A 24435-nucleotide genomic window follows, 5' to 3' on the forward strand; every position below is an offset into this window, starting at 1 on the left:
TTAAACTGAAAATATTTGTTGGTTTAACTAAGTTATCTGGTTGCCTTCAAATTTTGAGTTAATTCAACTTTAAAAAATATTAGTAAAAATGTTGTGTCAACAAGTTGAATTAACTCAAAATTTTAAAGTGATAGTTCACTTTAAAATGAAAATTCTGTTATCATTTACTCATCCTACTGTTGTTCTAAACCTGTATGAATTTCTTTTTCTGATAAACACAAAAGAAGATATTTTGAGAAATGATGGTAAACACACAGCATATAGTGAACATTGGCTTCCATAGTAGGAATAAAAAATATGATGGAATTTAATGGGTACCGTCAACTGTGTGCTTACCATCATTTATCAAAATATCTTCTTCATCATCATTTATCACAATACTTCCAAAATATTTTTTTCCTACTATGGAAGTCAATGGTTACAATTAGCTGTGTGTTTACCATCATTTCTCAAAATATCTTCTTTTGTGTTCATCAGAAAAAAGAAATTCATACAGGTTTAGAAACATGAGGATGAGTAAATGATAACAGAATTTTCATTTTAAAGTGAACTATCCCTTTAAGGCAACCAGGTTACTTACTTTTTAAACAAACTTTTTACAGTGTGAAAATTAAACTCATAGAGTTTGACGACTACAAAGGCATTGGTTGCCAAGTACAATATAAGCCCATGTATATTACAACACAACCATATATTAATTTAATAAAATACACAATATAGCTCTTGTACACGTAACAATTTGGCTCAAATGCACAGAAACTGCAGAAAAAAATCAATAAAAATATGTCGCTTTGATGTAAACACATTAAATTGGATACATTTTGCACATTAAATGATATTGTGTATAAGTGACAATGTGAAGGGACATTTCCTTTTTTTTTATCTTTTCTGTCCATGTGTTTTTTGTATTTCGAAACAGTGTCCTTTGCAGTTTAATAAATATCTTCATCAACTGCATTTCCGTCCTGTGCACAACCTCGTATTTCAGAGATTACTGTTATTTTTTCCACTTTTTTTTACAAAATGTATAAATATTTTCATTGTTATCTGGACACTATACATAAGTTCATATATTTATATATATTTATCTATATGTATATATAGATATATCTTTTCACAGTTGAGGAAAAATGTCCCTAATATACAAGAGGGTGACTGTTATAACTTAACCTCGGACACGTGAAGAGTCACTTTAAAAGTAGTGAAAAGCAGAAGACAGATGCGATCACACAAAGGACCAATAAGTGAGAGTAACAGGTTCACCGATCTGGAATGTTCCATACGTACGTATACATGGGGGAGGACACAGTTTACACGTGACTAGAAATGACAGGTGAAGAATGGTTACATTTCATACTCAACCCTGCCCGCCCCACCCAAAAGAATTGTCGACCCACACACCCATCAGAGTCTGGTGATAACGTTAGCACTTCTTATGCTGATATTACAAAGCCAATAAAATTTTAAGAGAATGTCTCTGTCTCGGTGTGGTCCGATCGCTTCGGAGTGTTCGACACACCCCGCCCCATCGATTGTCAAAACCATTTTCGTACACCCCTCCCGAAGTCCCATGGCCGAGATGCGGTTCGGTAACGGAAAGATGTCACTTTACGTTTTAAGCTGGTGGGCACTTGAAGAAGAAAAGCTTGCTAGAAGCCAAAAGCAGCGACTTCTGCAACTTCGAAAGAAATCCCCTTGCCCCCGAAACACAACACAGCGTCCAGATAAACAAAAGCAAAGTGTTTTTGCTCGTTCTTCCTTCCAAGTACACATTTTTTGTCTACTCATCAATATGGCACTCTCTTAGAGAGCGTCTCAGATTCATGTTTCCTCCTGCCTTGTCGTTGTTTCTAATGTTCGTTGAAGGTGCGTGAGGAACCGTCTTACTTTCTGATGGGGGTGTTTTCACTTCCCCGACAATCCTGGAGCAGTTTGTCGATGTCCCTGACCACCTGGTCTGCATCCATGGTGCCACGACCCATCTCTCCTCCGCCCTGCTCCAAGACACAGTCCATGTTCACCGCCGTCTCCTGGCTGATCCGCGAACGTGCCTCAGCCAAGACTTTGGCCACTGGGTCGGAGGAAGGCAGAGTCGAGTAACCCTGCTCTTTGTTCTGCTTGTTGGGTGAGATGTACTGTCCATCTGGAGGGCCAAAGTGGCTGGTGCTTGGCTTGCCTTCCGCTCCGTCGCCCATACCTTTGGCTGAAGAACAAGGGGAACCTGTATTACAGCCTTTGGAAGGACTGCATGAGGCGGAAGGGACCTCTTGCAACAGAGGACTGAGGGCACGTTTGGTTTTAAGATAGGGTTTAACATTCGCCACAAGGATGGTGTGGTCTCGACGTTCCTTCCCGAACGTGCAGAATGTCTTTTTGCCGTTGGGATTGCAAACCGTCTCGTAGGGCTCGGTTTCGACAGCGACAGCTTCCATGCCGGCCGGGACAAAGAGGTTGGTGCGGTAGTCTGAGCCCTCGGCCTGGGGAGTTCCTGCTCCTCCGGCCCCCGCTGCCGGAAACTGGGGCATCCAGCAGCGATCGGAGTGACCCAGCACTCGACACTCATCTGTACAATTCACACAATCCTCGTCTATGGAAGAAAAAGAGAAAGAGATTGTTAGGGGGTGTAAACACCAATGAACTTATTTGTGCCCATTTTGAAAGTGTGACCCGGTCTGTAAAAACTCATATTTTGTGATTTACTGTTTTCTACATAAAGCAAAGAATATTGTGTGAAAATATATTGACTGAGTAAGGTCATGTCAAAGGTCCACTCTCTCACCCCTATAATATCGCATTTTGCCTTAAGCTATATATATTTTTTACCGTGTTGCAGCAAATTCCTAAATAGCTTTGCAGAAAACACTGCGGTAAAGTTTACTTCTTAAATCCCACAAACATGCTCAACAAAGTATTGAATTATATAACATAAGGCCTCCTGCTTTTAAAGGGGAGAACAGGAACCGGTTGGCTAAATGAAGTTTTCTATGAACATGATCAAGGAGATGGCCAAAAAAAGCGCTGCACCCCCCTCCGGTTACCCCCCGTGATACACACGCATTTGAAATCCACCCCCTCAGCAGAACAACAACAGCTCAGTACTGGCTAAATGTGTGGTGCTGCTATCATAAATTTATGTCACTGGGCTTTGAAGCTATCCCAAGGCAGCCCTGCCATATCACAGAGCCAAGTGTGTAGTGCGGCACTGCGTCACTTTGAGCGTCTATATCTGTGTGTATGTGTGTGTGTGTCTTCTTTCATCTCAGCTCAGTAGAAACCACAGTTTGGATTATTGTGTGCTGTTTATGATGGTGTGTCAAATGGTTCCAGGATTGTGAAAAAAAATTAAGAATTTAAAATGCAAAATGAAAGAAAAATGGAGGACACAAAGGGGAAAACATGAAAACGAAATAAAAAAGTAATAAACAAAAAGGGAAGGCGCAGCTGCTGTCCTGTAAATATAATTGCTCAGAGAGCTCAGGTGAAGCTGGGGCCCATGTGCGGACATGCATTTGGTCCTTAACACATGCAAACCTCACAAATAATGTTGTCATTTCAGTCGAACAAACAAAAATCTTATATCTACTGTATCAGGGTTTCCCGCAGCACTTTGCAGTACGGGTGGCCCGCCTTAGCTGTGAACCCCTACCGCCTAAACTAAGTTGTAAAGTAAAAAAATATAATAATTTGCCGCACAAAAGGCCGTCAAGTGCATCTCGGAGAATAGCGCGGACGCGTTTCAAACCGTGAGCATCCACGTCCCACACGACCGAAATGGTCCGTCACTGTCTGCAGGATAGCCAGTTGATAAAAGGCGTGTCCGTGAGAACTGTAAGTGGACTTATGTTTTGGGTTTATTTAAATTTGCAAGAACTATAGACTAATACAATAACAGGCTTAAAGTAAGGTTGATTTTGTTGACCTGCTAGCTAGGTTGCACATTCCTGTTGCTTAGTTATAATTGTTGAGCGCTCTTGCTCACATTATTTATATTATTTGCATGCTACAGTAGTTACACTCCTTTAAGATAATGTAATTAATAGTGGGAAATAATCAGTTTTTACAATCTTCGCGGTATCTATCATCGTTCGCCAGACGTTTTACAACATCTGCTTTAATTTGTGTTTATTAACCCTTTAGTTTCACTTCATCACGCAGCTATTCCCATTATAGGTATCTGTTAAAAACATTTAATTCATTAATAATCTAGTATGTGTTCATTTTCTGTCATAGTTTCTTCAAAATTAAGTTTGTGTTTTTAATAAAAATATTTTCCTTTTCATCATGACACGCACGCCCCGCCCCTTTGATTGGCACGCCTGTCATGTATAGTGTGTATAGTGTATTAAATAGCTTTGCAATGTCTGCTTTTCAGGAATAAAAAAACTACAAACTTTCAGATAGAAAATGTTTTAATATTCTAGTATTTAACTCGGTCATTATTCACTATTTAAAGTCTTGACAAGTCTCTTTTGATAACAGATGATGATGGAAAACCAATCAACTGAAATGCTGGAATAATGTTCATAAAGTATTGATGCTGATAATCATAATAAAAACGTTTTTACTGTATTTCAGCTGCAGGCAGTACCCAAGACTATTAATCTCTGAATGATTGTATTTATAACTTTCTCCTTATGTAAATGCCTTCACAAAATATAACTTTCCAGTGTATTAAATGCTCAACTTTGTGTATTTTTTATGTTTTTACACCTCAACAACATTGATTAGTGTCTTGGCTCTAGCAAGTTAACTAAGGATTACTAAAAATATGCAGTAAGATAGCTAAAGTAACAGAGAGCCATGATCTGGAAACTGATCTGGATGGATGTACTTGTTTTCCTTGCAGTCCCAATATATAAATTGTAATACAATCATGTTATTTATGTTGATGAAACTACTGTGCATCATTCAGTGAAAGTGAATTAATTGTCTACGTTGTGACAATGCTAAAGTGTTCACAGTTGAATTGATATCTGTGTTTACTTTCGCAGAAGTCTAGCTGATCGCTTTCTTTATGGAAAGAGGCAACGCTCGACATGAATAAATGATGACCACTTGACCTTATTATCCTCATTAATCATATTTTAAATTGCTCTTTCATATGTTTCTCTGCTAAAGGCCAAGCCATGTCATGAAAAATGATCCTCCGCAGTTCGCTCTCCAATCTCTATTGTTTCTGATTTTACTCTGTGTGTCTGGCCAACAAAAGCTTATCCCTGGGGTTTCCTTCATTTTGTTTCTGCTCTGTGGGGTTTCTGCTAACCTTGAGAAAGTTTTCGAACTAAAAAAAAAAACATCCCCTAGGCTTTCTTAATGGTGCACCTGCCTCTCCAAGGGGTTAAAATGTGTCTTTACAGCACACAAATACACACATTTGCATACACACGGACATCTGCTCCGCATCTGTAGAGCAAACGAATAAGTGAATTAACTCATTTTTAAGAACGCATGCGGGTCATCGTGTCATTCGCAGTATGATATGTCATAAGTAGCATGGGTATACTTGTAGCCATAGCCAACAATACATCGTATGGGTCATAATTATTGTTTTTTCTTAATGCCAAAATTCATTAGGATATTAAAGGTGGGGTGCATGATCTCTGAAAGACAACGTTGATATTTGAAATCACCTAAACAAACACGCCCCTACCCCAATAGAATCTGGACCTTATTTTGATAGACCCGCCCCACACATAGGCTACGCAACCCAGGCAACGATGTCGTTCAGTAGACACGCCCCTTGCTGCGTGTGTTTTAGTACCCGGCCCGACTCCTTTACCCAAAGTGGTTTTTTTTTTTTAATCATGCATCCCGCCTTTAAGTAAAGATCATGTTCCATGAAACTTCCTACCGTAAATATATAACAAAAATATTTATCATTAGTAAAATGTGTTGCTAAGGACTTTTTCTCAATAGGCGATTTTTCAATATTTCGATTTTTTGCACCCCCAGATTCCAGATTTTCAAATAGTTAATCCTAACAAACCATAAATCAATGGAAACCTCATTTATTCTTAAAGCGTATGATGTATAAATCTGAATTTCAAAAAATTGCCCCTTATGGTTTTGTGGTCCGGGGTCACATATATGAAATGTCTCAAAGTCTTGCTGTGACTGTAGTTGTCACAATTTTGTTTAAGACAAAATGTGACTGCTAAATCGCTGGCTTAATGCGAGTTGTATAATTCACACAGTTTGATGAACTTGATGCTCTTTTTTACTGATGCAATTTAGATTTGCAAGTTGTCCATCTGTATGTTTTTTTAATTTCACATAACATCTGCGAGTGACAAAATATCACTCTTACAATGCTATTTAAACCATGTATTACCATGTTTCGTTTCCCAATAAAATTACAAGCCAACTGGCAACTAACTTTATGTATTCACCGAAGCCAACTTTTACTTGCGTTTGGCTCTTCCCGAGTGTTAATTTTGGACCCTGCTGGTACGTCCCCAGGGAAGAGCTCTTTGTGGCGAGAGACAAGCTTGTGAGAGAAGATGGTAAGTACCTTATAAGAGGAGAGAGAGAGAGAGAAAGAGAGCGAGCTTGACATTTAGCATGTGGTGCTCATGTGTTGTGGCAGAGCAATACAAGGGCTGGTACGGAGTGCCACAAACTAGCATGTGTGACAAGGTGAGAAAGAACACGCTGTCCACTTTAAATAATACGATCTCCCATGCGCACACACATTTACAAACAGTTCCCTTCAGATCCACACTGCTTTGCTTTATTTCATTGCTAGCATGCATAAAAAATGCTGGGTTGTTTTAGACCACAGTCTAAAAAATGTTGGGTTGTTTTTAACCCAGGGATGGGTAACTATAGGACAGAACCCATTATTTGGGTCGTTTTAACCCAGAAATGTGTTATGTCCTATAGTTACCCAGCCCTGGGTTAAAAACAACCCAATATGGTTGGGTAAATTATGAACCAACTCAACCGTTGGGTTTAAATTAGAAATGCTTGGTTATTGGGTCAAATATGGACAATTTTGAGGTTAATTTAAACCAACGATTGGGTTTGTCCATATTTTACCCATCCATTGACTTGGGAATAAATGATACCCTTATTAACTCTTTCCTCGCCATTGACGAGTTAGCTTTTCAATTAAGATAAAATGTTTCCCTGCCAATGATGAGTATTTCCGGATTTCCGCAATGCCGCTATTATCCACCAATGCTCTTCCTCAACGAATAAAACCTGGAAGTATCACCCTAAGGCAAACAGCTGTATGTCCTTGTAAGTTTTGAGGATCGCTCTGCATCTGATCTCTATCAAAAGTCCTTCACAAAAATGATTTTTTTCCCCAGCTTTTTTGCACAAAATTTTGCGTTTTTGAAGAAACCTACCCATATTTGAGAGGTGATTAAAAGAAAACTAATGAAAGTAGGATGAACTTTTTTTAAAAAGCAGACTGTCTGTTCTTTTATTTGATATATTGTATGTTTATATATTTTAAGAAGAACATTTTCTGGATGGCTTTTTAACTTTTGTGAAAATCATTAAAAATGCTGGCGCTGGCTGGCAACTTTAAAAAAAACAAAAACGGTGGCAGGGAAAGAGTAAAGAAACACCTTAAGGAGCGATTCACATTTAGCATCTTTTGCGCACTCAAGTTCGTTATTTCAAATGGAGGTGCGCGGTATGCACGCTCATAATGGAAGCGATGCTGTGACGAGCTCATTTTTTCCAGGAGCGCCCCCAACGCATCGATTTAAAAACATTTCAACTTTCTAAAATGCCGTAATCACACCGTAGGTCATGTGACAAGAACCAACAGACGGTCGCGTTTTCCGCACAGATTTAGACGCGAAATTTGAACCGCCCTCAAACTGTCAGTTGGTCGGGTAGGGAGATCAGCTTAAAACTGCATAAAGGAAAAGATTATCCAAAAATAAAAATTCCGTCATAACTTACTTTCCCTCAATATGTTACAAACATGTAAAAATGGTTTGGTTCTGCTGAACACAAAGGAAGATATTTTGAGTAATGTTTGTAACCAAACCCTTTTTGAGCACTACTGACTTCCATAGTGTTTTTTTTTATTTTGCTCCAGCTTCATGCTTGATTACAAATATTTTCCTTCGTGTTCAGCAGGAAAAAATTAATTTACACAGGTTTGGTGAGTAAATGATGACAGAATTTTCATTTTTCGGCAAACTATCCCTTTAAGCAAGCTATTTATTTTCATCAGGGTAAACACCATGTGTGCACGCGTGGGAACATGGTTTGGTTTCACACTTTCGTATCACCTTTACAAACAAGACTAACTCAATGACAACCACAAACAAACATCTTTTCATAGTGCAGGGAAAAAAACGACTAGGCTAAAAAATCATCGGTCTAAGAGAGCAAATCGAACGCCTTCTCCACCGCACTCAGGACTGACTGCTCATTCAATGGAGGCACAATAAAGCATAAATAATCTATGCTGACACATCTCTATGCAGTCACTGAGGAGGAACCAATCCTTCAATAGATTATTCATGCCTGGGTGGAACAGGTGACCTTGAGGGTTGGCAGGGTCGCCATGACTAACAATAAGACATGTGACACCAGCCGAGGCCACTAATTCTTCGCCAGATACGAAGCAGGAAGCACGGTGTGAAATATTGCCACCCCAACCCCCTTCCACACGCACGCGTACCGTCAGCACACACAAGGTTAGCGATTGTTTTCGGCACACTTCATTATAATTGTGTTGTGTGCCTGCGTCTGCTTGTTTGACAGTCCGGATCTATACATCGAATGCTGGAATGCTATGACGCTCTTCATCAGTTACGGGAATGTCAAATCAACCGGCCAATTATTATTACAAGCAGCACGCACCATTTCGTGAGTACCGCACACTTCGGTATAGGAGCACAGGGCGTCCGCTAGCACCAAGCTCGGCCCGCTCATCAAGCTAATGATGTGTGTATGACAAATCTCATTTTACTTCACGCACATAGTCCCCAAAGGCAGAGCAGTGACTCAAGACGACGGCTGAGTTTTATGACAGTGCTAACAGAAGGTCACATCGCAAGATATTTGCTTTTTTTGTTTTTGGTCTGTTGCCTCATTTGGAAACAGGAGGGCTGTGAGACGATGTCTTGTATTGTTATACTATCTTAAAACAATATAAATTCACAACCCATTTTACTATACACTGCAAAAAAATGACTTTCAAGAAAAATGTTACATAGTATTTTTGTCTTGTTTTCAGTAAAAATATTTGTAAATTATGAGCAAAACGACCCAAGAAAATAAGTCTAGTTTGTAGACCAAAAATTTAAAAATGTAAGTGATTTTGTGCAAAAAAAAAAACAAGCAAAAAAATCTGAATTTTTCTTGAATTTAGTGTTTAAGAAAAAAAATCAAGATTTTTTTGATTACCCTATTGGCAATTTTTTTTGCTTGTTTTATGCACAAAATCACTTAAATTTTATATTTTTGGTCTAAAAACTAGACTTATTTTCTTGGGTCGTTTTACTCATTAAGAAAAAGCATCTTAATTTAAGAATTTTTAGACATTTTTACTGAAAACAAGACAAAAATACCAAGTAAAAAAGAAAGAAAGAAAATTAAGTGAGTACACAGTATGCTTAAAAAAGGTGTCACTTGGATGGGACCATTTTAAAAAGTAAACCTTTGCACCTAAATAGTTTATTTTAGTACCTCAGAGGTACAAATTGGTACCAAATAGTGCATATTACAGGGTTCCCACAACTTGGCTTACTTAAAATTCAAGGACTTTCCAGGTCCAATACCCTCAAATTCAAGGACTAAATCTAGGGACACATTTCAAGTGAGAGCAAGGTTACATTGTGTTACCTTTTAAGATACATTGTTACAATTCCCTTTTGATGGAACTCACGCTGCATCACTGTGGTGACACTTTGGGGTGCGTCTGAATGTGTATATCAAATTCAACCAATGGTGAGGCTTAACGACAAAGACAGAGTGACGCGGGAGCCAGGAAGTATATCGCTATCTGAACTATTGCCAAAAACGGCGTTACAGGATGCAGGAAGTATGGCAACCTGACGTTTTCATGTGCCAAACACAACTATGCAAAAAGCATTTTGGTATGAATCAACATTTGCATACAGAAGATATAAGCATTTAAAGTGAACAGTTTAGCATGTGTGCTTAAAAAGTCTAGAATTTTTATGATATTATCCTACACTACACAGGGAATAATATGGATTTTTTTCCAGAAAACTTCTTGCATAAAATAGATTCAATGACCTGTATCTATGTATGTATATTTTCAAAAACTTCCCTGGCCCTTGAAATCCCCCCCCCCCACAGATTCACAAACTTTCAGGGATCAAAAATGTAAGTCAATAAACTATATTAAACAATACATTTATATATAAAAATAAGAATAAATGTCTTGGTACTTTTTTCTTGCTTTCCAGTAAAAATATCTAAGCAAATTTAAATCGAGATATATTTACTTGAGAAGCAAAATGACTTTAGATCAGACTCTAAATGAGAGATTAAGTCTTGTTTTCTGAAAACAATTATGAAAATCAAGCAAGTTTAAAATATGTAAACATATCTGCCAGTGGAGTAAGAAAAATCTTAACTAAAAACTGAATTAAATAAACAAGTTACATTTGTCTTAATAAGCAAAATGATCTAATATATTAAGTCTTATTAAAAAAAAGAATATTGAGTATATGCTTAAAAAAAGGTCCCTAGCGGTCACTTGGATGGTACCCCTTTAAAAAGTAAACCTTTGCACCTAAATAGTTTATTTTAGTACCTCAGAGGTGCAAATTGGTACCATAGAGGGCATATTAGTACATCAAAGGTACATATTGGTACAAAATGTATACATATCTATACCTACAGTAAATGGTACATATACTGTTCAGCAGTAGGACATTTTTAAAGGGCACTGCCCCAGTGACCGCTCGGGACCATTTTTTACATTTACATTTATTCATTTAGCTGACGCTCTTATCCAAAGTGACTTACAATTGCTATATATGTCAGAGGTCGCAAGCCTCTGGAGCAACTAAGGGTTAAGTGTCTTGCTCAGGGACACAATGGTGTGTCACAGTGGATTCGAACCCGGATCTGTCACACCAAAGGCGAGTGTCTTATCGACTGCGCTTTCACTACAGTGTATGCATATACAGTCTTGTTCAAAATAATAGCAGTACAATGTGACTAACCAGAATAATCAAGGTTTTTAGTATTTTTTTATTGCTACGTGGCAAACAAGTTACCAGTAGGTTCAGTAAATTCTCAGAAAACAAACAAGACCCAGCATTCATGATATGTACGCTCTTAAGGCTGTGCAACTGGGCAATTAGTTGAATTAGTTGAAAGGGGTGTGTTCAAAAAAATAGCAGTGTGGCATTCAATCACTGAGGTCATCAATTTTGTGAAGAAACAGGTGTGAATCAGGTGGCCCCTATTTAAGGATGAAGCCAACACTTGTTGAACATGCATTTGAAAGCTGAGGAAAATGGGTCGTTCAAGACATTGTTCAGAAGAACAGCGTACTTTTTGATTAAAAAGTTGATTGGAGAGGGGAAAACCTATAAAGAGGTGCAAAAAATGATAGGCTGTTCAGCTAAAATGATCTCCAATGCCTTAAAATGGAGAGCAAAACCAGAGAGACGTGGAAGAAAACGGAAGACAACCATCAAAATGCATAGAAGAATAACCAGAATGGCAAAGGCTCAGCCAATGATCACCTCCAGGATGATCAAAGACAGTCTGGAGTTACCTGTAAGTACTGTGACAGTTAGAAGACGTCTGTGTGAAGCTAATCTATTTTCAAGAATCCCCCGCAAAGTCCCTCTGTTAAAAAAAAGGCATGTGCAGAAGAGGTTACAATTTGCCAAAGAACACATCAACTGGCCTAAAGAGAAATGGAGGAACATTTTGTGGACTGATGAGAGTAAAATTTTTCTTTTTGGGTCCAAGGGCCACAGGCAGTTTGTGAGAAGACAGAATTCAAGCCACAGTAAACAGTGAAGACAGTGAAGCATGGAGCATGATATGGGCATGTTTCTCCTACTATGGTGTTGGGCCTATTTATCGCATACCAGGGATCATGGATCAGTTTGCATATGTTAAAATACTTGAAGAGGTCATGATGCCCTATGCTGAAGAGGACATGCCCTTGAAATGGTTGTTTCAACAAGACAATGACCCAAAACACACTAGTAAACGGGCAAAGTCTTGGTTCCAAACCAACAAAATTAATGTGATGGAGTGGCCAGCCCAATCTCCAGACCTTAATCCAATTGAGAACTTGTGGGGTGATATCAAAAATGCTGTTTCTGAAGCAAAACCAAGAAATGTGAATGAATTGTTAAAGAATCATGGAGTGGAATAACAGCTGAGAGGTGCCACAAGTTGGTTGACTCCATGCCACACAGATGTCAAGCAGTTTAAAAAAACTGTGGTCATACAACTAAATATTAGTTTAGTGATTCACAGGATTGCTAAATCCCAGAAAAAAAAAATGTTTGTACAAAATAGTTTTGAGTTTGTACAGTCAAAGGTAGACACTGCTATTTTTTTTAACACACCCCTTTCAACTAATTGCCCAATTGCACAGCCTTAAGAGCGTGCATATCATGAATGCTGGGTCTTGTTTGTTTTCTGAGAATCTACTGAACCTACTGGTAACTTGTTTGCCACGTAGCAATAAAAAATATACTAAAAACCTTGATTATTCTGGTTATTCACATTGTACTGCTATTATTTTGAACAAGACTGTATTTGTTGATTTTGTGTAATTGATGATTTTTACATTTTAAATTTGGATCTAGATGCACATAATTTGCTCCAATTTACACACATTCTGATCCTAATTTAAAATGTAACTCCTGCAAGATTGTATAAAAAAAATAAAACGTAAGAAAATGTTCTGATTGACCATATTAATGGTGCCTGAGATCACTGCTCACACCCACAGTTAAACGCTCAGCGTTGTCTTGGCAGTGTAACAAGCAAACCGGCAGAACCGACATAATAAATGCAGTCCTACGCTTCATCCTCAACCTCATTTGAGTACTACCCAGAGAAACTTCCCTCTGATCCTGGTGGGAGAGAGGATGGTGGAGAAATCGAGAAAGACGGTAAGTCAAATTTAGGCCACTTAAGAATCTGAAGCCAGTTAACAAACAAATCACACTCCTAGTTACGGAGGAGGATTTCAGATGCCAGGTTTTCTGTCCTTCCCGGGGTCTCAGAAGGATTTGGGTGCCTGTGCGCTTTATTTGAGTCTCCAGCTGGGAAAGAGAGTGATTGAGACAGAAAGAGAAACAGATAGTGCATTCTGACTCCGTGCATTGAGGCCTCCTGCCAAATCTTTTCTTAGCATCTCATTTTTCAGTCACGTCGTTTCATTCGTCTGTGCTCGTTCGGCACTGACCCCTCCCGATCTCAGCGCCACGCTACCAACTTCCTGTTTTCTTTCGGCCTCGCTGGCCAACATCAATTTCCTTTCCTCCCTCCTCCTCTCTCAATCTACTGCACTCTGCCGATGGGGGCAGATGGAGTACGTGATGGAACAAGATAACGGTTACAAATCAGCTTTTATGCCATGATAAATTGAAGAATGAGACAATCAGAATAATAAAGAAAAACAATATGAAAATCGACTACTTGGTTCAAAGATTTCAAAGTGAAATACTTCATTGGTACCCTATCTGTGAAATCCAGACTAAAGTGACATAATGTAAAAAAGAGTTTTACGGTTGCAAAATGACACAAGAAAAAATGATGTTTTCGACAGTCTAACACAGTGTTAGCAAAGGTCAATACAGCATTTCAATGCAAACGTTCAAAAGTGCAGAGGTGATTTTTAGCAAAATAGGTTGCTGTGATTTTTAATGTTCCTGTAGCTCAACTGGAAGAACATTGCGATAACAGTGCAAAGGTCATTGATCACAAAAAAACATGCATACTAATAAAATGAATACTTTGTACTGCACTACAAGTCGATTTGGATAAAAACCTGCCAAATGCATGAATATAAATGTAAAAACTACATCAAAATGTCACATCCATATCAAAAGCCAAGGCATTTTATCCTTTTTGAATCACTCGGTCGTTTGACATTGAGGATTTTCTGTGAAGCGATGGGATGTGATGGGGCAGAATCACACAGTAGGGTGGGGATCATGAACACAGGCTCGGTGAAGAGAGTCTGATACGGCCGCTCAGCGTGATCGGGGAAGCATCAGAGACCCAGCACCTGTGCCATGGCAGAGAGGGCCGCAGTTGGTAGGGGATGTGTGTGTATATGTAGTCGGCCTTGTATTTTCGAGGCTTATAGAGAGCGACTGAAACAAACCCTCCAGGCCCCTGCTGTCGCACCTGTGTGCGTGTTTACACGATTGAACGTAGCACAGCAGATATCTCTATACTCTTATAACGGCGGGCCAGAAACAATGTCAAATACAACAGGGGTTCAAAAGTCTGAAACCATTAAAGTGGTCTAAAACGGTTTTTACTTACAGAGCGATTTTTTTATTTTTTTTATGAGAAGTTTAACGTGTAAAATTGTATCTACTTAATTAGCGGTTAAAATTGTACTCCAAAAATGCGGAGTTGTTTACCATATTTTTCGGTCTATAAGCTGCGTTTTTTTCATAACTTGGCTGGTGCTGCGTCTTATAGTCAGGTGCGCCTTGTAAGTCAGCATGAATTAATTTTGACAACATTACCGTCTATAGCCGCGAGAGTCGCCATATGCTGCTTCTGTATTTTTGTAATTCATTGGATTCTGTAATGTTGGAATGACGAGTATGCGAACTTCATGCTAGTTGGCTTGTTCAGTTAATTTAGACTATTCAACCTTCCAGGTAAGTTCTGTATATGCTATGGTTTATCTTTTAAATAACTGATAATATTACTTTAACGTACAGACATCTATTCAGCCTGCTGTTCTGTCTGCTATTGTTTAGTTGAATAACTTGCCTTTACAGATTAAATGTCTGTTCTTCGGCTTGGATTATGTGAAATAATTTTCTAAATAAACGCAACGTGTAGTCCACTGTGACTTATATTTGTTATTTCGTCTTAATGACGCATTTTTGAATGATGCGGCTTATACTTTAGTGCGGCTTATAGTCTGGAAAGTACGGTAAATCCATATTTGGGCAAAATATAGAAAAAAAACCACATTGGTTTAAATTAACCTAGATTATGTATTATTTGTGACCCGTCACGGAAACCAGGGACGCAAGTCGGCAGCACAAGTTTCGAGAAAATGAGAAACAAAGTTTTTTTTTCAAAATTTGTGATTTTCGTTTTATTGCAGAATCTGTTAGTTGAGATCACGAAGAAGCTTCTCCATGTTTGAGATAGTAGTTTTTGTATATTTAAAAGCGTACATTTTGCGGTTAAAATAGGCTTGTTTTTCCGGAGATTCTAGCGTGCAGCGGGGGGCGTCATTGTCTGTGTGTATAGAGGGGTTGCAAGTTTACAAACATTGCAGGGTGCGCGCGCAACCAAGGGGCAGAAAGACCAATTGGTGAGCTGATCTGCTACTGCAACAACCTTAATTATTGAAGCGTTCTTTAATGTTTGTACATAAATAAGACTTGATTTTAGTTGTATCTGTTTTTCTGTCTTTATTTTTGCAGTGTTACTGTGATACATGTATGAATTATAATTTTATAATTATAATGCTAGTAACGTAATAGTCGCATCTACTGGTATGTTAACATCAGGCACCCAGCACTGACTCTGTTGGTACTATTTTCCACGCAAAAATTCCTTGGCATTTTGACTTACAGACACCGCTACTAGCATACAACACAATGCACGTCTCTTCTTTCTGCCCCTCGGTTGCGCGCGCAACCAGTTAGTGACGTCGCCGTGCAACCCGTCTATATTTACATACTGTATAAGCTTTTGTTTTCGCCTCCGCCCCCAAAGGGAACAGCGTGACTACTAAATAAGGATAGTTCGCCCAAAAATGAAAATAATGTCATAAATGACTTACCCTTATGTCGTTCTAAACTCGGATGACCTCCGTTCATCTTCGGAACACAGTTTAAGATGTTTTATCGTTAGATTTAGTCCGAGAGCTTTCCCCTTCATTGAAAATCTATGTATAGTTTCCATGTCCAGAAAGTTAATAAAAACATCATCAAAGTAGTCCATGTGACATCAGTGGGTCAGTAAGATTGTGTTGATGCATCGAAAATACAGTTTGGTCCAAAAATAGCAGAATTACGACTTTATTCAGCATTGTCTTCTCTTCCGGCTCGAGCGTGAAGTCACGTGACTGTAGTGACGCGCTGCCCTGTTCCTCAGACATGTTTGCTAAGTTTTTTTTTCCAAACTTATAGCGTGCGTCTCCCCAGACTGTAAAGCTCGGGCGCACAAAACAAAAGAAAAATAAAAGAAGCTGGGGCGGAACAAATAACAGTCAGCCGCATCGTACGTCAGCCGCGTCACTGACTTTATGCGGTGCCGCAGTAGGATGACGTCAAAGTACCACGAGAGCGCTTCAAGAAATCCTACGGAGTAGTTTAATTTCGACTCGCTCTCGCGGTACTTTGACGTCATCTCTATGTCAGTTCTTGCAGCGCAGCATGAGTCCAAACACACAGAAGTTACACAGATATAGTTGTATTCTTCATATAATTGGCTACATGTTTTGTCTATCAATATTTTCCACGAAGTCATTGGCTGATGGAGGAACGAGCGAGCCATTGGTAACATCTCTAAAGGATGTCACGTTTTCGACGGCGCTGTTTGGATGATCTATTATACTACTTCCCTATTTTAAATACAAACTTTGAAGGCGGGTTCATGTGTTTAAAGGAGTGTAAGCTCATATACCCTTACATGTTACGATTTAAATAGTCTTCAGATTGTATATTATATTGTATTACCAGACATTCATGCGAAATCTCATGTAAACAATCTATATTTCACGGATTATACGCATTTGTGGACAAATATGGTCATTGGATAATCTGAAACAGACTGGATTCGACTTGTGATCCCCACAAAGGTAAAAAGAGTCATGTTTATTTTTGCGTGTTGTCATTTGGTCATAAAATACTACATATGATGCTAGAACATCTCAAAAAGGGTTTTACAGGGGGCATGGCTTAGCTAAATGAGATGTAAATGAGCCCTATTGTCTCCCCCAGCTGAAAAGAAGAGTCCCTTTCGTCTCGATTTTCTCGGTTTGAGTATTTCTGAGTTCCTATATTCAAATGGCCACAACTTCTCCAAATCTTATCAAATTTCCATGTGTCACACATCGTTGGAAAGCTTAGAAACTGCACTTTCAGAATATGTGAATAACTCAAAATGCCCAGATCCGACTTGTGTCCCTACTTTCCGTGACTGGTCACATTTGAATATGTAGAATTTATTATTCAAATGTTTTTTATAATATTTGGGTTAAACAACCAAGCATTTTTTTAGCGCGAGTACAAAATCTGACATTTCACTTTTTGTTTAAAACTCATTCTCACTTTTCTAAAATAGATTTTAAATATTTAATATGATCTCAGACTTTGTTACAAATTTATCTCAATACACCATTCTGAAAAATGCATTCTGTATTCGACATACTGTAATGTAAAAAAAAAATGAGTTTTATAGTTGAAAATGTAAAAAAATGACACAAGAATAAAAAAGGATGTTTTCAACAGTTTAACAACATGTTAGCAGAGGTCAACACGACATTTCAATGTAAATGCTCAGAAGTGCAGAGGTGATTTTTTGCAAAATAGGTTGCTGTGATTTTAATGTTCCTGTAGCTCAACTAGAAGAATATTGCGATAACCGTGCAAAGGTCATGGGTTTGATCACAAAAAACATGCATACTAATAAAATTAATATCTTGTATTGCACTAGGTCGATTTGGATAAAAACCTGCCAAATGCATGAATATAAATGTAAAAACTACATCAAAATGTCACATCCATATCAGAAGCCAAAGCATTTTATCCTTTATGAATCTCTGTCGTTTGACATTGAGGATTTTCTGTGAAGCAATGGGATGTAATGACCCAACCATGGGTTAAACAACCTAGCATTTTTTAGCGCGAGTACAAAATCGGACATTTCACTTTTTTTGTTTAAAACTCGTTCTCACATTTCTAAAATAGATTTTAAATATTTAATAGGATCTCAAACTTTGTTACAAATTTATCTCAATACACGGTTCTGAAAAATGCACTCTTTAAAAAAACTGATATGGATGTTTTATAGGTTTATATAAACGAGCGTTTTTAGATTTGTCCATACTTTATCCAACCGTGGGTTAGGGCAACACGTCTCTTTCGAAGTTTTTCCATTAAGTTCTTTATAGATTTACAGATCTAAAACCACACACACTACAAACAAATGTCTAAACGTATCGAACCTGAGATCTGTGGCTGTGTCCGTCCCCCTAAAGGAATGTCGCCCACTTTTATCCATTGCTTTTCAGTATAACGTGTGGGGGCTTGGTAAGGAATCAAATGCCAATGGACTCCGGGGAGGCTCATCGACAAGCCTTCCGAAAAACGCAGAAGGGAACGCCAAGACGCTTAAACTAAGCCAAGGACAAATGTCTTTCGATCAAACACTTTTTTTCATTACGCATTCACTGAGCCGAGCAGCAGGCAGCTAATGCCTGGTTAAGTTGCTCTAAGCCGAGGCCTCAGGGTAGCCCGCCTCCACCGTAGACAACGAAGGAGACGACTCCAAACACACACACAAAGCCGAATCGATGTCCATTCACACCCAGGACCTTCTTGAGGACGGAAGTTGGCGAAATGAGACAAAAGTGAAAGGTAGAGAATCGTAAAGGAGGGGAGGAAAGCGTGAGATGTTTTTCTTTTCTCACAGCATGGGCTCAGTGTGGACCTATGGACCATAGCACTCACCTGTGGTGGTCAGATCTGTTGGCCTTTTAAAAGAGAATGTGCTAACCTTCAAAACACACACATGAAAGAGACATTGGGGGCAGAGAGGCCGGGCTATTTTTATGGACCGCTGGATAGGTTGCATTTTAACAAATAGGTGGACATTTGTGTTTTGTGTGCTTGCATTGCAAAATTGGTTGATTTGAAAGAGGTGAAATGGTTTTGTTTATGTGTGTGAGCTCAGACAGACTTAAAGGGGCACTGCACTTTTTGTTGAAAATATGCAAATTTTCCAGCCCCCTAGATTTAAACCATTCCGCTGATCTCCAGGTCTGGCGGTACCACTTTTAGCATAGCTTAGCATAATCCATTGAATCTGATTAGACCATTAGCATCGAGCTAGAAATAACCAAAGAGTTTAGATATTTTTCCTATTTAAATTTTGACTCTTCTGTAGTTACATCGTGTACTAAGAAGATTGACGGAAAATGAAAAGTTGCGATTTTCTAGGCCGACATGGCTAGGAACTATACTCTCATTCTGGCGTAATAATCAAGGACTTTGCTGCTGTAACATGGCTGCAGGAGGCGCAATGATATTATGCAGCACCTGAAAATTGTCCCCTGCTATTGAAAGTAACCAAAGGGACTATTTTAGGGCAGTGCATAATATCACTACGCCTGCTGCAGCCATGTTACAGCAGCAAAGTCCTTGATTATTACGCCAGAATGAGAGTATAATCCTAACCATATCGGCCTAGAAAATCACACATTTTAATTTTACGTTGGTCTTAGTACACAATGTAACTACAAAACATTGTCAAGTTTTAAATAGGAAAAATATTGAAACTCTGTTTAAATCGAAACTCTTTTATTTTTAGCACAATGCTAATGGTCTAATCAGATTCAATGGATTATGCTAAGCTATGCCAAAAGTTGTACCGCCAGACCCAGAGATCAGCTGAATGGATTCCAAAATGATAAAAATCAAATGTTTAACTCTAGGGGAGCTGGAAAATGTGCATATTTTCAAAAAGTGGTGTCCTTTTAACACTTTGATCCCTGTGATCACATGTATGCACAGTGTTTATTCACAGCTTCAAAAGATCTACTCACAACAGACAGTCCCAGACAATCTGTCTGCAATGTTTGCATTTAAACCACTCAAACCACAAGCGTATTAATTCAGGCCTTCTAATAATTGCATAAGGAAGCTCTTGGGAATTGTGTTTATCTTTATAAGCTTTGTTTTTAATTACTATTGCTTATGAGAATTAAACTTTAGCACGTACCTGCTGTACTTATAGACATGAACCTCTCAAATCATACGGTTTGTGTGCTATTTACTTTTGTAAATGATCAGACATGATGTTTACATGGTTCTCAGAAATATGTCCCATATGCACTAACAATACATTGATGGAGGGACGTGAGCCACATTTTTGCACGGATCTAGGATAGATCTAGTTTGTTTGGTTAATGCAAACTATACACAGACTATAAATGAAAATGTAAAAATCCCCATAAAAAGAAAATATGTACTTATATATATATATATAAACATATCGACTACAATTATATACTTCTACAATCTTTTACTTTGTTATTTGACGTAGAAGAGAAAATTACACTTTTTTATTCTTTACTCCTGCATATAAAAGACCCTCATCTTTCGACAACAAAACGGAAAAATTATCCAATGTCCCTCCGTTTAGATTATGACACTCCAGTTAGCCATTAACTGATTACATCACCCTTCTCTTTGTTACACATAATATGAAAACATATTTTGTCCTTTTATCCTATTCATCCACATTGATGCATTTGATGTTTTAATCAGCTGAAGCCTATTCTGTCAAATTAAAAATGCCAAAAATACGGCCTGCCTGCTTATCAAAAAAGGCTAAATGTAACTGTGTGCCCAAACATAAACATTGACTTGACACACCACATAATTTAAATCAACGAGCTAGCTCCTGTCTTTCAAAACTAGTGAGGTTCAATGCTTGAATGGACACTGGGGCGGAAGTGGGTTGGATACAAAAGAAACACTGCACCACACAGGCGACACAAGGACAGAAAATGATTTCTAGTGATGACCACCTGAAAGAGGCTGCAGAAATGAATAACTGAAGCAGTAAGAACAGGAGGAGATTTTTTGGCCCCACACACACACACTGAGCAAACCTTTCAAATGTGGTATAAATATTCGGGAGTTGCCATGTCTGAGGTGAGACGCAGGTGCGCTGTGAACAAAACCAGCTCTATTATGAGACAGCGTGAATGAAGAGAAGCGGAGAAAAGTCTGAATGAAATCCTCTGTGTCATTTAAGCCTTTGTAATTAGGACAGAGGAAGTCACACCAGTGCGATGACACTTTGTAATGTATGCCTGGTGCGAGAGCCAGTTCCCTTTTTAAACTCTCATCTGGACCTTGTGTCTTTATTACCTGCTGCTGCAGCTAAAGTTCAATCTTAGAAAAGTTAAAAAAATCACTACCAGATTTCACAGGTGGGGAAAATTAGACGGCAGGTGCATGCACAGACGCCCAAATCTTTAATAGATTAGGTTTTGCTTGTTTCCATATTAACTGCAGCTAATTACAATAACAAACATACACAAAACACCTTTTTCATTAATGGTATTAATCTGTTTTCATTTCCCAAAACGGCAGTTGTAAAGTATTGCTCTCTCTCTCTCTTGTTCTCTCTCTCTCTCTCTCTGTTATATTTTCCCACCTAATAATAAAAAACTGTTAAGCCTCAAAAACCCACGACTCATCTGATAATTACAAAAGCAACTCCTACTTTCCTTCTATTTTATTAGAGAAACAGCAAATAAATGGATTGACAAATATAAATTAGTTTGACTTATGTTCAATGAACTATTATCTAACCAAAAATTAACACAGCATAAAAGTGATCTTCTTTTTAAACACATCATGCATCTTTCTGAAATGTCAAATTTCTGTTGTTTTGATATTTAGGTTATTTCCTATAAGGCTTGAAAATAACAAAATTACACATATTAGGGGCCAGATTTCCCAAACAGGGCAAATTATCCTGAGAGCGCAATTCCCCAAAAATTTGGAGTGGAAATTTCTGGGAACACAATACAAAGGCGTAACATCTTATTTGAACAATGACCACAATAAAGCCATGCAAATTAGCTTTATAAAACATGATTTTGGATGTTAAATAACGGCGCAAGTACCAGTAAATCGACTTGTACAAACAAATTCACATTGGGTGATTCATGTAAATATTAATAATAATAATTTTAATGTGTCTGAAAGGTCAGTCACAAAAACAACTGTGTCCATGCCTTTTCAGTGCTAATTTGTCACAGCATGTCTTTAATCGGACCCGACAGTAGTTTTATAACGCCACAAAATGGTTTGCACTGGCGCAAGGTGTTCATAATTCTAACCCTTCATGTTTTAAACATTTTCCTTTCTGAAAAAGCACAAAATACTTAAAGTCCCCTTGAACCGGACTTTGTTTCCGTGTTGTGACGTATCTTCAAGTCAAACAGAATATCATGCAAGGAAAATAGTGGGTGTGGCTTATGCTTTCCACGGTGCTTTGTCTGGACATAGAAAAGTAGGCGTAACATTTAGAAATGGAACTTGCAGCAGACTGACAGTTGGGAAGGGTGGAGTTAATGGATGATCCCACCCATCTAACTGATGTCATCAGATAATATTCTAAACAAGAGGGCGGAGATACATTTTCAGATGTTTTTTTGGCCATTTTGCCTTTATTTGCCAGCTGAATTTGAGGCGTCAAATTCGTGTCTACCGCGTCTAGTTTGCCGCTTGAACATTTTGAGTTTACTCGCATCATTCGTGCATGAAAGCTGCGCATGAAATTCACGTCATGGGAGGGCCTTCCATAGGCTTTTGCGACTCCCCCCGCTTCCTGTAATAACATCACTACTAGAGCAAGCTCCTGATTGGTTAATGCGGTGTGATTTCCCGCCAAAGTTCACATTTTTCAACTCGCGCATTTGCCACGGCAACGTTCAATCGAAATCTCGTGTACCACGCCGTGCTAAACGCCTCATTCGCGCCGCAAGACCTCCAGACGTGTGTCAACGCGTCTTTACATTGCCTTAACAGTGAAATCACTCGCGCTTGACGCCTCTACCGTGGCTGGACTGAACGCAGCATTAGACATCCTTACCCAAACCCGAACTCTAACCCCAACTCCATGCGAGAATAGTTTTAAAAGCAGAAGAAAAAACATGTACAAACCAATACATAAAAGTACATCCTAACCCAAACCCCAAATCTAACCCCAACCAACAATGATTTAAAAATATGGGGAAAAAAATTAGAAAACAATACATAAAATGACACAAAAAAGAAAGTCGTGCCACGGACACTAGAAAGTATTTACGAAAAAGACATTCGAGCTGAATTTCGTGCCATGGAGACAAATAAATTAATAAACATTTTGCGTGACTATAACACAACTTTCCGTGAGAACATGTTGAAATAAGATTTGTTTGTACTATTTTCCCAATAATTGCCAAAAATCCTATTAGTATTGACAGAAAAGCAGGTGAATAGGCATTTACACCACTGGAAGGCTAACAAATGCTATAAAGGTGTCCTACGTGCACCCGAAATAGTGATCAAGTTGATCGGTGACTGGCAGTAACTACCTCTCCTTCTAAATCTCTTGTTGTAATGTAAATGTCACTCTCAGTCTACAGTCATTCCTTCCCCTGCTGGTTTTCCGCAATTGGGTTTAATACTTTTCCATGTGTCATCACTTTGTCATCGCAATGGTTCCCCGGAGTCCCATGCGGAGGAAGAGGATTATACGTTTGTCAATTATCTCCTCTTCTCCGGGACGCGGCCGGATCACAGCGATGCGTCCGACTAACTAAACAGACGCACACACTCAATGATGTCCGATCGCTCATTACTAGACACAGCGGGTGTTATCTGTAGTCTTGTGTACACCTTTAGAGTAATAGAGATGCTTTTAACCCCATTAGGTGACGGGAAGGGGACAGATGCAGGAAATAAGAGCGAGAGAGCCAGAAAAATAAGGAGAAAGAGATAAGGTGTAACCTTTTAATGAAGATAATCTCACGGTAGACAAGAAAAGTGAAGATGGAGGCGTGCGATACACACAGGAAATAAGTAAAAAGATGAAATTCAGACAAAGGGGGGAAACAAAGCAACAGTCTTAAAGTGTATTTAATCAATCTCTCTGATCTAAAAGATTGTGCGAGAGAAACATTTCATTCTAAAGGGGGATTTGAGATTCAATCAAGTATTTGATGAATGTAATCATTGCAGTAATTGATCTATTGAAGCTGGCCCTCTCAATGTGAAGACTTAGGGTCATGGGGAGAAAGCTGTTGAATCTCATAAGTGGCTTTCAGTGGGACGGGAAGAGAACCCAGCCAGATCCTTCTCTTTCCACACAGCTTGACACACAGCTGTTCCAGTCCTTTAATTTCTAGCTGGCTTTGCATCCATCTCTTTAAATCTTGCTTTTTCCTCTATCTCTCTCCCTAATGCTGCATGCACTCATTTTTTTCTCGTTCTGATTCACAAATTGAGATGTTGGCGTAAT

General features: G+C 38.6%; 1 protein-coding gene across 1 annotated transcript in view; it reads right to left on the minus strand.

Moving 5' to 3' along the window:
- Positions 1–676: 676 nt before the first annotated feature.
- pcdh17 (protocadherin 17) overlaps positions 677–24435 on the minus strand; it is a 90135-nt gene continuing 66376 nt past the window's right edge. The window contains exon 5 of the mRNA XM_065241031.1: positions 677–2587. Within this exon, the coding sequence (XP_065097103.1) occupies positions 1884–2587 (704 nt within the window). The 3' untranslated portion in view covers positions 677–1883. The remainder of the gene's footprint in view (positions 2588–24435) is intronic.

The sequence above is a fragment of the Paramisgurnus dabryanus genome, chromosome 14 (genome assembly GCF_030506205.2).
Source record: "Paramisgurnus dabryanus chromosome 14, PD_genome_1.1, whole genome shotgun sequence".
NCBI classification, from domain to species: Eukaryota; Metazoa; Chordata; class Actinopteri; order Cypriniformes; family Cobitidae; genus Paramisgurnus; species Paramisgurnus dabryanus.